Genomic DNA, 14,967 nt, shown 5'->3' with positions numbered 1-14,967 from the left:
CTCATTAAAGAATAAAAATGGAAATGACAATACGAGTAAGGGAATATACAATCCCCCTGCTTCGTAAATATGTGCTGCTGTGTGTTTTTTCCTTGCGTCTAGTCTGTTGAAAAATATGTATTTCTGTCCACATATACTAAATATAGTTATTCTCACCCACTTGCATTCTCACACACACACACACACACACACACACACACACACACACACACACACACACACACACACACACACACACACACACACACACACACACACACACAATCAGCAGTACTGTTTGATGCATGAGGGGGTTTTCATTTGGAAACACATTATTATAAATGTCTTAACAGTAGCACCCTTATAAAACGTCTCTATAAAAAGTATCTTAACATGTAACTGTGTTGTAAAAGATTTGTCACTGTCGGTTTCGGCCCCTGAACGGTGTTACTGCCATAAATCACAGCGTCCCACAATAGCTACTGATGGTCTTCCATGAGATTAGATATGAAGTAGACGGCTTTATTTGATTATTTTGGCTGAGCAATTGTGTACACAAAAGCTTTACAACATGACTATTCATTCCGTGTCTTTGAATTCGTCGTTATCTTCAGAGCGAGCCTCTTTTCATCTGCATCTGTACTTCCTTCATGTATTGCAGTGATCTTGTTTCCAGCTGCAGACTGTTAACTTGGCGGTGGGCTAAATATAAACCGTATTTCTCGGATAGTTCTCATACTGTGAGACACAGAATAGGTTTTCACTTAATTGAAATTGCACAAACCTTTCCTGATCCCTTCATGCATGTTCTTAAGTAGACAATTTCCCATTTTGCTTGCGAACATAATTCCTCAACATGTTAAGGTAGTCCAGCAAACCCATGTCAAATCAAATCACCTAAGACCCGGTGAAATAGAGCATGTAATCTCTCAAAAACTAATAGGTAGGGCTGTGTGTGTGTGTGTGTGTGTGTGTGTGTGTGTGTGTGTGTGTGTGTGTGTGTGTGTGTGTGTGTGTGTGTGTGTGTGTGTGTGTGTGTGTGTGTGTGTGTGTGTGTGTGTGAGTGAGTGAGAGAGAGAGAGAGCATGCAGAATGAACACGTACATTGATTTTTGTGTATTCGTACTGCTCTATACCAAATACGGCTTTTCAGAGGTGCTTTTTTTCGGGCTGGATGTTGCATTTTAGAGAAACCTGTCCTGAAACCTGTCGACCTTATCATGTTTTTAAACCAGTTGGTCGTCCTTGGCATCTTCTTCAGGGGCGTGTCGTGGATGTGATGTGACTGCCATATGTTTCATAATTGTTACATAACGGGATGATCGTGTAGTCGGCAACATCAGATTTTTCCCGTCCTCTTCATCCAAGGAAATGTCAATTTTAGTGGCAGTTAGGTCACCGGATATTGCCACAAACTTTAAAGTCATATTTGGTGTTCTAATTTGTGATGGATAGACTGGCAACCTGTCCAGGGTGTGTCCCGTCAGACGCTCAATGTGAGCTGGGATAAGCGGTTTAAAAAGGGTGTGCATGGATGGATATGGATTCATTTGTAATGACTTGTCACTTGTCAAAGCAAAACTGAGCCTCTCTCACACACACACACACACACACACACACACACACACACACACACACACACACACACACACACGTTAAAATCACCCTTTAAACTAGGAATAATACTTTACAGACAAATGAATATTGTAGAGATGGTGTTTTATGCAGTCTCGTTTCAATGTTGATGCCGACCGTTAATCAAAAATCATCTAACAATAATGAAATGTATCTAGTCAGTAACTCATTCACTTGCAATATTTCTTTATTAATAATTCATTCTCGTACCCATGATCAACCTATCTGCACCCCTAGTGGTTGTTCGAAGGTGTGGCATTGTTTACAAGTGTCTGTTCGGACCTGGATGCGTCACTTGTTTTTGTTTTTTCATCTTCGCTCTGTGATAAATTGTTGCGATGCTTATTTTCACTCTAAGTGTGTGTGTGTGTGTGTGTGTGTGTGTGTGTGTGTGTGTGTGTGTGTGTGTGTGTGTGTGTGTGTGTGTGTGTGTGTGTGTGTGTGTGTGTGTGTGTAAAGTGTGCTGCTCCTTGGCTCACCCCCTGTGCCCGTCTTCTCCTCAGGAGGACTCCATGAAAGATGACAGAGGAGGTGATTGTTGTAGCCAAGTGGGACTACACGGCCCAGCAGGACCAGGAACTTGACATCCGTAAAAATGAGCGTCTCCACCTCCTGGACGACTCAAAGACCTGGTGGCGTGTCCGCAACGCCGGCAACCAAACGGGGTACGTGCCATCAAACTACGTCGAGCGCAAGAACAGCCTGAAGAAAGGCTCGTTGGTGAAGAACATCAAAGACACACTGGGTAAGAAAAATTCAGTTTCACTCTGAAATGAACAGGTCGCCTGTGTGTTTAACTTTAATGTCAGTAGATTATTTTCAGTAAAAGTGGAAAATCTATGCAATACTTTCTGCTCCCAGGTAAAGGAGATACAATGTGGTCATAAAAAGTGGTCAGTTCTTGTGCATATATATATATATATATATCTAGATATATATATATATATATATATATATCTAGATATATATATATATATATATCTATATATAGATAGATATATATATCTAGATATATATATATATCTAGATATATATATATATCTAGATATATATATATATATATATATGGATGGATGGATAGATGGATAGATAGATAGATAGATAGATAGATAGATAGATAGATAGATAGATAGATAGATAGATAGATAGATAGATAGATAGATAGATAGGGGTGTGTGTGTGTGTGTGTGTGTTGAGCCTGAATCTTCTCAGAAGTGAAATGATTCCCTCACTGTGTCTCCACTGGGAGCTGTCACTGTGCACTCCGGAGATCCCGTTGAGTTGGCCGGTGCTCTCAGCTGTCGGCGCATTGTCTCAGTCCCCAGTCATGACTTGAATACATTACTGTGTATGTAGCCTCAGCTGCCAACTTATGAGAGGGACTGTCTGTACATTGTCTGTGCATATAGTATCAGTGGAAATAGCCTGAGGGTTATTTCTACTGTTATGGAATTGAGCAAAATGAAAAAAAAAAAAAAAAGCTGGTACTCAAGCTACTTAAAAAAATTAAGAGGGGTTTCATTTATTTTATAGCCAGCTATAAAAAATAATCAGTATCTAAGAAAGTGAAATAGTTGCATAGAAGAATGGCTTTCATAATGCAACAAGTGACCTTCATAAAGGTCCGTTCTTCATAAACAACAAACCTGTCTTTGTTGGAAAGCTTCTTTTTCCTCTCGTCTAGTAAAACAAGACTTGTGTGTGTGTGTGTGTGTGTGTGTGTGTGTGTGTGTGTGTGTGTGTGTGTGTGTGCGTGTGTGTGTGAGAGAGATGCACATAGCTCCCCCACATGTCCGCAAGTAGTGGCTTTAACCATTTCCCAACACAATTATCTTGTGCGTTGCTATTTTGGTATTTGCCGATGAGCTCTTTGGTGCAGCTGTCTGGAATAAACCGTCTCCTCTAAGCATTCAGCCGCGGCTTTAAAACATCTCTGTTTATAACACTCAGGGATCATGAAATTGGTTTCATTTATTAGGACTGATAGTGAGACAAATGATCTCATCAGGCTTCCTCACCGCATATGAAATAATTTCATTTTATGATTTTGAATTTGGAGGTGGAGGCGCAACATCATCAGAGGTAGCTTACTGAATCCCTTAATCACCATTAGAGCACAGAGGCCACAGGCGTTGACGGACAAAAAGCGTCCCTGACAGAATGAGATGGCATCGGTTGTAGATGTCTGCTAAACTGGGAAGTTTTGGTATATAGGTCAAGTCAAGAATGAAAGAATCAAGTTAAAAATGATCAGCTTGCTCCACTTTCTTCAGTCTGCATGGCACAGAAATATCATCCGTTTTGACATTTTCCAGCATTAGCTACCACTTTTTGTAAGGCTGGTAGAGGGAGAGAATGATCAAGACGTTCATGAGTAATAAAAATAGTAACTTTGTGGCCCTGAAAGGCAGACGTATTTAGAGTTGAGGGGGAGGTGAAGAGTAAAGGGGGGGGGGGGGGGCTGTGTGGATACCAGCCCTCAGGGAAACTGGTGTGGTACAGCCTGCCATTGTCACCCTCACCAGAGTTCATAGTGTGCAGAGAAAACATGCCCCGCCCCCATCTACACACACTTCCACACTGATCCCATCAACCCCATCCTCTGTCACTGTAGGTCTCTGCTGTTTTTATGATTAGGAGATTGATTAGTGGAGAAATCAGCGGCCAAATGGTTGCGTTGGAATGATAGATTACCCCTCTGTGCCTGACTTTGTTACGTATCGACTACAACATTACGGCCTAATTCCATTTCAGTCTAAGTAGTTTTCTTCCAGCCAGTAGCTCTTTAGTGTTAAAAGCCCGATCAAATCCAATAGGCAAGAACATTTTCCTGATGAGGTGATGAGCAGTAGGTGAGGTCAGGGGCTAATGGAACTTACTCACGCAGTTGAATAGAGAATGTGATTGGCTGAGAGCGTGATGACTTCATCCCGTCTGTAGTCTCTTTTTTCTCCTTTCCGGCTCTTCGGTAAGTCCACGTTGTGATTATGGACCTTGTCTTGTGATTCCTGATATCTCCAGTTTTCCTTCTTATTTACTGTGTTTAGCATAGTTGTGTTGTCAACGTTCATCCAGGCAGAATTGAATTGTAAATGGCTCCGTGCTGTTTTGTGCCCCAGTTTCCTCTCACAGGAAATAAAGACAGTAATGGATGAAATAATTCAGCAAAAGTTCTGCTCATTGCTGAAACTGGGCCAGTACTTACCAGTACAACGAAGTGGCAAGTTAGACTGCTGGGCACCTGAGAGCTACATGACGTCTGTGCGAGTGTGCGTCGGAGAGCACTTGTTCCTGCCCTTGGGTCAAAAAGCATTATATAGTTTGTAATGAAAATAGTTATTGTAAGTGTTGTCCAAAATAGCCCCATTTCCTGCTCAAACAAGCTGCTAAAGGAGGCAACTATGCAGCTGTGTAAAGCACAATATGTGGTCTACAGCAGTGGTTCTCAACTGGTCTGGCTGCGGGACCCACCATCACCCCTTAATAATAATGACTTCTCAAATTTATTTAATGAAAAGATGGTGCAGTTTGAACCTGAGCTGAAAATGTCCTCTGTTGTAGTAGTAGTAGTAGTAGTAGTAGTAGTAGTAGTAGTAGTAGTAGTAGGAGCTCTCTTGTTCCTGTCGGTCCCCGTCCCACATGTTTCACGTAAACGAGTGAAACTGCTTTGTTTGTTACGTCTGTAGATTCGTCCATTTGTAATGCAAAATGACCACTTGCCTTAATTCGAGCTGTGGTCTGTTGTTTGATGGCTTCATGCTTTCTTGTGCCAGAACCTCGTTGCACAAAACACACTGAGGTTTTTGTCCTCTTTTGTCCTCAATGTAAGAAAATCCATATCTCATGTAGTCGGTGTCGTACTTGCGTTTCGCTCAATTAGCATATGAAAACAAACTTTGTGGGTGTTCTTCTATACTGTGAAATGGGTGTCTATTAGCATTACAAGGCATTCATGCCAAATACTGTTAAGGAGTGTGAATAACTCCCCTTCAAAATAAAAGCACAGGATTTTTTTTTTTTCTCCAGGCAAAGGACCCACTAAAAACGGGTTGGTTGTGACCCACCAGTTGAGAATCACTGGTCTACAGTAGCTCTCAGAAAGCACCTGATCAGAGCTTAGATTTCTGCTAGAGCCCCAAAACTCCTCTGACTATACGTGATCCAAAAAATGAAGAATTATATATAATTCTTCATTGTGTGTGTGTGTATGTATATATATATATATATATATATATATATATATATATATATATAATTCTTCATTTTTTCCCCCTAAATTCGGCGCCTGCATGCTTGACAGGCTGCTGCTTTAGGCATTCCATTTTATGTTCTTGTCTCCTCGAGCCTTTTGGCAGGTCTTACTGGTTTTACACACTCAGTAACACATTAAGTATAGACAAAGTGACACTTGTGGAACAGTGAGAAGAGAGCAACAGTGCTATTTAAAAGGGCCAAATAGCTCATCTGTGATTCACTCAAAGTACTCTGTAGAAATCACAGCACTCGCTGACACAGTGCTGATTCTTCATTTGGGGGCCAGGTTGTGCTGTTTTTCATTACTGCGTTCTTAAATATGTCTGCTGGGGGGGAGGGTTTGTCTTGTGTGGACTCTTTATTACAGTAACTTCCACAACTGTAAGCTATATAGTGAAGCAATATGCTGCAACATGCAGTCGGCGAGGCTTTTATCAACTCACTTCCCTCTCACTGGAAGTCCTCTGGGCTTGGAAATCTAGTCTCCTTCCTCAAGATGAAGAGGTAGGTGAAGGTTGGGAGTGAATGTGTGGGAGGAGGGAATAGCCTGCTGCTGCTCTAACCAGCAGGCCAGTGCCTTGAAGTGGAAATGAGTGAAGAAGAAAGGTGTGTGTGCGTTAAGTGTTTTCGCTTTTGTGTGAACGTGTGTGTGTGTGTGTGTGTGTGTGTGTGTGTGTGTGTGTGTGTGTGTGTGTGTGTTTGTTTCGCTGCCTTCTTGTGTGTGTCACTTTGTTACCTCGTGGCAGCGACGGTCTATTTTACTTCACCTGAAGTAGGCTCAAGACTCGGCCTTTGTCTTTGTCTCCCAGTCTGGAGATACTGAACCACGCACGCCGCTATCAGATATGTTGGATGCACACTGCTATCCATAAACATGATCTGCTTGGTATTCCTGTCTCGCCCCTTTTCCTTTGCGTTTTTGTCAGCTGTGGCCTCTGATGTTCTCGGTCTAATGTTTGTGTGAGAAACAGCTGCCAAGGGACTCCTCGTCTTTCTTCACAGCCCTCCTCCTCTTCCTCCTCTTCCTCCTCTTCCCTGCCAACAACTTTCATGCCACTCTGTGTGAACCCAGCCGTTTTCCAACCCAACATAAAATGTTGTACTCTGCAGTGACATTTCTGTGGCATTTCAGCAGGCTCTGTGGGAAAAGCTGGTGATTAGCTGTCAAGAAGTCGGTTATTAGTCGCACACACAAGCCTCAATTGTCAAGTGAACGATTTAATAGTGTCAGCCACACAGAGTATCGTTCTTATTTCAACATTCATTTGAAGAGGGCACCTCCTTGGTTGTGTTCAGCTGAGAGACGTTAGAAACTCACGGCCTCATTTAAGTGCGCAAACACATGTTTAAAGACGTCTTTTGAAAGCACACCGATGGAAAAGACAGACAGGTGAGGCAGGAGCAGACTTTGATCTGCTTGTCATTATCAGGCCCGTGGTGCATGCTCCACTTTTCATTCCCCCGTCTTCACCACCTATTTTCAGCCTTTTGATTAGCACAGATGCGTACGCGGTGTGTAGATAGTGTCGACGGAATACCAACTAGATGGCAGGCTTTCATTTCATTGTGTTTTAGTAAAAAGACATGGGGTGCTCAGGGCAAGTGGATGTGTGCGCCTCTGTGTTCATTCTGTTATCAAGAGTATCGATCTGTCCTTCACCGCTGAAGTTTCTCATGGGATATCCTGTATCCTCTCTTTCTGAGTTAGTTTTTGTGCTTCTGAGGGTCCATGAGTGCAACTTGCAGCCTCAATTAGTTTCCTGCTGACCTAAACTCTCTTCTCCCCGTGGAGCTCAGGCCTTTTCCTGCTTTATAAAACCTGCTTTCAGTCTTCACAGCTAAAAGCAGATTACCAGAGTAGTTTTATATTAACAATGGATTAAATGAGTATTTCCAAAAGGGGTTGCCTGTATTGACAATCGAAGAGAAATATAACCTGCCTCGGCAGCTGTCCTCATCTCTACAGAGCAATTCAGCATTTCTCAGCTAATTGTTTTGATTTTCCAGCTCGCAACTTAACCGTGAGGTTCACTCTCACTGTCTTCATCAGGCAGCTGTTGTCAGTGAAAATCTTACTGAAAGCTTTCTGCCCAGCAACAAACGACAGTTAGACAAAGTTAGCATCTAGCTGGTGAACACAGTGGAACATTTAGGAGACCAAAGCAAAGCCGAATATTAGACTTACATCTGCAAACATGATTCCAAATGAATGCTCATGTTGCATCATGTCTGCTGGACGCGTAAACTAGCTGTTTGCTAACATGAGTGCCGTATCAACTTCATAAGGTGATACTATGTCAATGTTGTGTGACCGTAAAGTCAATAAATGCAGGTTAAAAATGTATTCGAAGCAAATGAGAAGAACAAATCTGGTTCTCTATTTGTGTCACATTCTCTTTTGTTTCTGTTCGTGCTGCAGGTTTGGGAAAAACTAAGAGGAAGACGAGCGCCCGTGATGCTTCCCCAACGCCTAGCTCGGACACGGAGTACCCCTCCAATGGCAGCGGGGGAGGAGGAGGAGGAGGAGGAGGAGGAGGAGGAGGAGGAGGAGGAGGAGCTGCTGAGAGGATCTATGACCTCAACATCCCCGCCGTAGTCAAGTTTGCCTACACAGGAGAGAGAGAAGACGAGCTGACCCTCGTCAAGGGCTCCAGGGTCATCGTGATGGAGAAGTGCAGTGACGGCTGGTGGCGGGGCAGTCAGACGGGCCGCGTGGGCTGGTTCCCCTCCAATTATGTGCTGGAGGAGCTCGGTGGGGCTGACGACCGAGAGGAAGGAGATTCCTCGCAGGGCTACCAGGGAGGCTCTCAAGGGACTCTGTTGGCCAACGGGCGTGCCGGTGGCCGCGGCGCAGTGCTCCACTTGGTGCAAACACTCTACCCCTTCAGCTCTGTGACAGAGGAGGAGCTGAACTTTGAGAAGGGAGAGGTCATGGAGGTGGTGGAGAAGCCAGAGAACGACCCGGAGTGGTGGAGGTGTAAGAACTCGCGTGGCATGGTGGGCCTGGTGCCTAAAAACTATGTGGTGGTGCTGGACGAGCGGCCCGGCCCGCCCTCCTCTACGCCGGGCCTCCCGCAGAACCGCTCCGTGGCTCCAGCGCGCTCGGGGAAGTTCGCTGGGAGGGACTGGTACTACGGCAACGTCACCAGACACCAGGCCGAGTGCATACTCAACGAGAGAGGAGAGGAGGGCGACTTCCTGGTGCGAGACAGCGAGTCATCGGTGAGTCTGTGGGGTGAAGTCATGGCTGAGTTTCATTAAGAAGGCTGGGAGAAACTCAACAGAGGTAGAAGAGGACATTTAATAGATTTTAGTAGAAGGAAGATCTGCATTGGGAAATAAAGGTCTAAATTAAGGAATGTGAATTAGTTCCTGCATGACATGACATGTTATGGGCCCATTATTAAGAGCCAAAACCACGTGTCATAGTAACCTTTCAGAGCAGCTTTTAAGTGATTACATTTATGCTCAGAGCAGTATGAGCCAGTCAGACACGAGACTTTAACCTACATCCACCAAAAAACCTTACATTTTCTTAGAGAGTCTATTCTACAAAATCTTATAGAGTCTTAATCTTAAACAACAACGCAGGCATTGTTTTCACCTTGTGATTCTGTGTGTGAGTCATCCTCTAAACAAGTGATCCTGGAGACATCTACAGAAGCAGTTTGGAGGACTTTGGTTTATATTTGTATGTGGACAGTTTTTACGCAACTTTGCTAGAGGCAGTCAACTTTACATTTGTGTAGTTGAGATCAGAATGCCGGTTGAGTTCGAAGATGGGTGTGTTCTGGGCACGAAGGGAATGAAAATAGTGATAAAATGACAGAATATTAGCTGAAATGGAAGCAAAAAGAAACCAGGAAAGACAGCCTGCTGCTGGTTCAGTAGATGAGGTACAGTATATCAGTGCAGACAACGAGGTTGCATTGAAACAAAATCAATCCAAAATAAAAAAAAGTAGTTCAATATCCAATCATGTGTGCATTTGGAGCTGTAGGTTTATAAGAAAAAAGCAGCAGCTTCCAATAATATGCAAGACTACCCTTTTTCTGAAGTATACATATTAAATGAAATGGAAAAGTCATTAACAAACATGTGACACAAGGTGCTCACCTCTGTTCCGGTGCTTCAGCCATCCACAGTGTACTCCGTCTTAAAAAGTTCTGTTTACCTACTCAGAAAATAGCTTTATAAAGATAAATAAAAATAGCTTTCTGCTCCAAAACTCAACAGGGAACCTTGAAGAGATTCCTGATTCTCTCTTTAAGTTATAAATGTATTTTTAAGTAGCTGATATTTTAAGTTTTAGAGTAGGAGTAGTGACTGTTATTACTTTTTTTTTTTAAATCTTTTTTTGGTTTAAAATGTCACATGTTGCTGTTTGGGAAATGCTGGTCCAGATCTTTAAATGTGAGACTACACTGCCCCCTGCTGGAGTGAACTCAGTCTTAAAATGTCACTGCATGTGTTTTTTTTTCATTTCTGTCACTCTTTCATATTTCTAACCACATCAACAACTGTCTCCCTCTTTATTTGCAGCCCAATGATTTCTCTGTGTCTCTGAAGGCGGCCGGTAAGAATAAGCACTTTAAAGTGCAGCAGTCAGAGGGAGTGTTCTGTATCGGCCAGCGCAAGTTCAGCTCCATCGATGAACTAGTGGAGCACTACAAGAAGGCCCCCATCTTCACCAGCGAACATGGAGAGAAGCTGTACCTGGTCAAAGCGCTGTTGTGATTCACACATCCTCACACCTACACTGGATCACACACACACACACACACACACACACACACACACACTATACACATATAATTCTAATGCCACCCCCTAACTGTCTTAACTCAAGCCTTAGCTCTGGAGCCTCTTGCTGTGGCGTACGTACTACATCCAGTTTTTCTCTGTCGCCTTCCAGTGGTGATCAGGTGAAAGTCTTTCTAGCTCTCCAGCCGAGCCGTTAACACCAAGACGGCGAGTGCCGTGTCAGGAACTACCCGGCTACATGCATGTCCTTCATGTACGGCACATTGCATAATTATTTCTCTCTTCTGCTGGATGTGCTAACATGTGCAGTGACCACATCTGCTGCTAACAGAACGCCCGAGGCCTTGTTGGGGGTTGAGCTCTCCTTCTGATGTCATACATAATGTCCTTTACTACCACGCACATTGTAGGTTACACCATTGCTCTTAATCCACACAGAAAGAAAGACCTCTGAGGGACCGTACCTGTCAAATTGATGGCCATTGTTTTATTTTTTTCATTCATTTTAAAAAGAAATCCTTGTTCCTCAGTTAACTTTTTTTTTTTTTTTTTTAAGATAATTTAAATTCCTCTCCGGAGGTTTGAATCACTGTTCTCTCGTACAATGACTTCACAAAGTGACCAGAATCACTCTCTTGCCTTTTCCTCCTAATTTCCATCATTCCTTTCCATAATCTTCTCCCCATTTTGAATTTGTGTCTTCTGTCACCTTTACAAATTGTTTCTGTCTCCACAGTCTTTAGTAGTGATTGAGAATGAGCATACAATACTTCCTGTACTATTTCTAAAAGGCAGTGGGGGGGGAGCATTAATGCAATAGGGGAGACCTCTGATTTTCTGTAGAGATGAATGTTTATCAATGTAACCAAATGTGCCACCCTGTACCCATACTACTGGCTTCAGGTCTGCACTGCACTCACCATACTTGTCATTCATGTGTAGCTCTGTGCTCATGCTTTATATTGTGTCACATTAGACATGTTTCTGTTCTGTTCTCCAGTATGCGTCTGTGGCTGCGTGAAGATACTGACTGAAGAATAATAAAAAAAAACTTGGTAACAAGTTTGAGTAACTACACTTAATTTGCTCCAGCTCCTGCCAATGAATGCAGTTATCAAATAGAACCTCTTCTGGTGTAGTATTTGTCAAAGATAAGTATATCTTTGGGAATCTTGTAATTTCAGAGAATTTTGAGAAATGTAATTTTACACACAAACACACAATTATTTCTACACCATTAAGTGATCGACTGAGACCTAAATAATGGACTAAGAAGGGATGGCCCTGAGCTCTACACTGAAACTTCTCACATTATCATTCACAGGTCAACAAATAGTTTGGAAATACTTCATGATACTACTCATTCATGAAACCCGTCCTCTAAACTCCTCCCCAGGACAGCAATTGTCCAATCATAGCTTAGCAACTGCAAACTCAACGTGGCAGGTCTGTCTACAAGTCAGGCGTGACGTGTAGCCTGCAAGAATGCAGATAGACCCTTCTTCCTCCAAGGCCAAGGAGCCCACCATTAATTAGCTCGCTAGTTAGCTAATCAAATCTGCCAGCGACAGTAGTCATTTAAGATATTGAATGTTGCTGGCTAGAAATGAGACGCCTGGACAGGACGTCTGCCTCTGGCTGAAATCAAGGACACGCTGTTTCACAAATGACTACCAGTTTCGACTGGTAAACTGCTGTCAATAGCATTCTAAGCTGCATGTGTTGTGCATGACCTGGACTTTGAACAAGCGGAGCAACAGTAGCTATGGGAGCTGGGCTAAACAGTCAATTTATGATTCGAGTAATCCTTTACTGCAAGAAACCAAATATAGAAATCTGGTCTATAATGAAAGGAATATTCTAGTCCTACCAAACATTTTACTTGTCTATTTTCTTTTCTTTTGTGCATTTGTTTACCAATGGAAGTGTTGTTGATCATGGGGTCCTCAGCTTTTATATGATATATCTGAATGTTATTGAGCATTGTTATTTAATTCTTGTCTCCACTGTATGTATATATAAAAGAATAAGATGAGGTGCATATATGAATCGCTGAGATCAAACTATGGTACTGTATCACCGACAACGTGATAAGAATTTAAATACTTTTGTTCAATAAATTTTTTTGGAAAAATACTAAAATGACACATGTTGAAATGTGTGATTGGTTGTCCTCTTTACCATCCTGCTGGTTGTTGTGCCTCCCTCCTACCTGTAGTGGCACTCATTTGGAAGATACTTTTTCCTATGTTACAATGTTCATTCACCCTCTACACAAATGTGTGTCAGAGCAGGTATGAAGATAGGACCATCTTAAAGTACGCAGATGACTCTGTTATTGTTAGTCGGCTCCAGGACAATGAGACCAGCCACACGACTTTGTGAAGTAGTGTGAGGAGTCCTATCTTCCATTAAACATATCTAAAACTAAAGACATGATCATTGATTTTAGAAGACGAGCCCACACACATGAAGTCATATCCATTAAGGCTCAGACAGTGGAATGTGTACAATCTTACAAATATCTTGGGACAGTTATCGACTCAAAACTGAACTTTGAAGCAAACTGTGTAGCCGTGTCCAAAAAGGGGCTCCAGCGTTTGTTTTGTTTGAGGAAACTGTCCTATTTCCACATTAACAAAACCATGATGACCTAATTTTATCGTGCTTTTATTGTTTTTATTATTATTTATTGATTTTATCTTTTTCTTTGGTGTCATGGTTTAGAAACCTTTAAAGAACAGAAACTCTCTGTATCAAATTGTTGAATGGTCTAGCAGGCTGATTGGTGAGTCACAGCTTAACTTAGAGTCCCTGTACACCAGACAGTTACAACGGATAACCGGCTCCATTTCAAAGGACGACTCCCACCCTTTGCACAGGGAGTTTCAGCTTCTTCCTTCTAGAAGGAGGTATATGGTCCCACGGTGTAGAACAAAGCGGTATAAAAACAGCTTTGTTCCAGCAGCCATCACTCAGGTGAACAAATCATAGCAACAGTGCACAGATGCTGTAGAAGCAATGTTTGTGTACGTATTTATTTATTTAATGATTGACTGATTTGTAGCCTTGTATACTTTTATCATGTTTGTCTTGTTGTCTGTGTCGATTGTAATGTGTGTTGAGATGGATGCCTCGCTCTCTATTGCAAACCAAGTCTACCTACGGGTACAAATAAAAGTAACCTAAGCTATAGATGTTATTCGGATAAACAAGCATACCAGGAGCAATTTGGGGTTCAGTGTCTCACTCAAGGACTCCAGAGGTGGACAGAATGAGCCACAGATTGAATGATCAACTCTACATTTAATGGCTGACACACTCCATGACCTGAGCTACATCTGCCCAATATGTCATCAGGAAAGAGTCGGGCATGTCGTGCACAGCAGGAATTTACAGAATGCGGCTCATTGACTGCAGTTCATTGGATGCTGTTTATACCAACGTAACAAAAAACCCTCTTCCTTAAGTCCCTGGAGTCAACAAGCGATGAGTGGTTCTCAACAATGCTGAACACAGCACTTCTGGGGGTCCAGCAATCATCCCGCTACAAACAGAACTGCACTAGTGTCATAAAAAAGTCAGAGTATAGCATATTATAAAACATGTAATATGTGATATAATAATTATATAGTATGTCTTAAAAAGTCATTAAAGATTTAATAGTACAGTATGAAATGAAGACAATTCAAAAATGTCAAAGTACGTTATTAAAAAGGGATAAAAAAGTCCTAGTATATTATGTCATAAAAAAGTCATTGAAACTCATAGTATAGTATGTCGTAAAAAAATGATATTACAGTATGTCTTATAAAAATTATATTACTGTATGTCTTAAAAAATGATATTACTGTATGTCTTAAAAACGGGATTAAAAGTCTTATTTCAGTATGTCATTAAATAGTCATAGTATAGTATGACATTAAAAAGTCTTTAAAAGTCATAGTACAATATATATTTAAAAAAATCATAGTATAGTATGTCAAAAAAACAATAAAAAGTAGAGTATGTCATAAAAAGTCATAGTATAATACGTCATAAAAATAATAAAAACTCATATTTCAGTATTGTCATGAAAAAGTCATAGTATAGTATGTCGTTATAAAGTCATTAAAATTCATTAAAAATAGTACAATATGTCATTAAAAAACTCATATAGTATGTTGTTAAAAAGTCATAGTACAGTATTTCATAAAAGTCAGTCTAGTATGTCGTAAAGTCTTATTTCAAAATGTCATAAAAAGTCAGTATAGTATGTCATAAAGTCATTAAAAGTCATAGTACAATATGTCGTACAAAATCATAGTATAGTATCTCATTAGATAGGTCTTAAAA

The 14,967-nt window shown here is 41.6% G+C and overlaps 1 protein-coding gene across 1 annotated transcript in view; it reads left to right on the top strand.

The window, feature by feature from the left end:
• Positions 1-12,782, top strand: part of nck2a (NCK adaptor protein 2a) — a 32,537-nt gene extending 19,755 nt beyond the window's left edge. Inside the window, exons 2-4 of the mRNA XM_068704987.1 lie at positions 2,118-2,359; positions 8,288-9,090; positions 10,411-12,782. Of these exons, the coding sequence (XP_068561088.1) occupies positions 2,134-2,359; positions 8,288-9,090; positions 10,411-10,605 (1,224 nt within the window). The 5' untranslated portion in view covers positions 2,118-2,133 and the 3' untranslated portion in view covers positions 10,606-12,782. The remainder of the gene's footprint in view (positions 1-2,117; positions 2,360-8,287; positions 9,091-10,410) is intronic.
• Positions 12,783-14,967: the final 2,185 nt, after the last annotated feature.

Source organism: Cebidichthys violaceus, unplaced genomic scaffold, assembly GCF_023349555.1.
Source record: "Cebidichthys violaceus isolate CVI_PGR_0920_01 unplaced genomic scaffold, fCebVio1.0.p SCAF_11, whole genome shotgun sequence".
Lineage (NCBI taxonomy): Eukaryota > Metazoa > Chordata > Actinopteri > Perciformes > Stichaeidae > Cebidichthys > Cebidichthys violaceus.
This window is presented reverse-complemented; position numbering and strand designations above follow the sequence as displayed.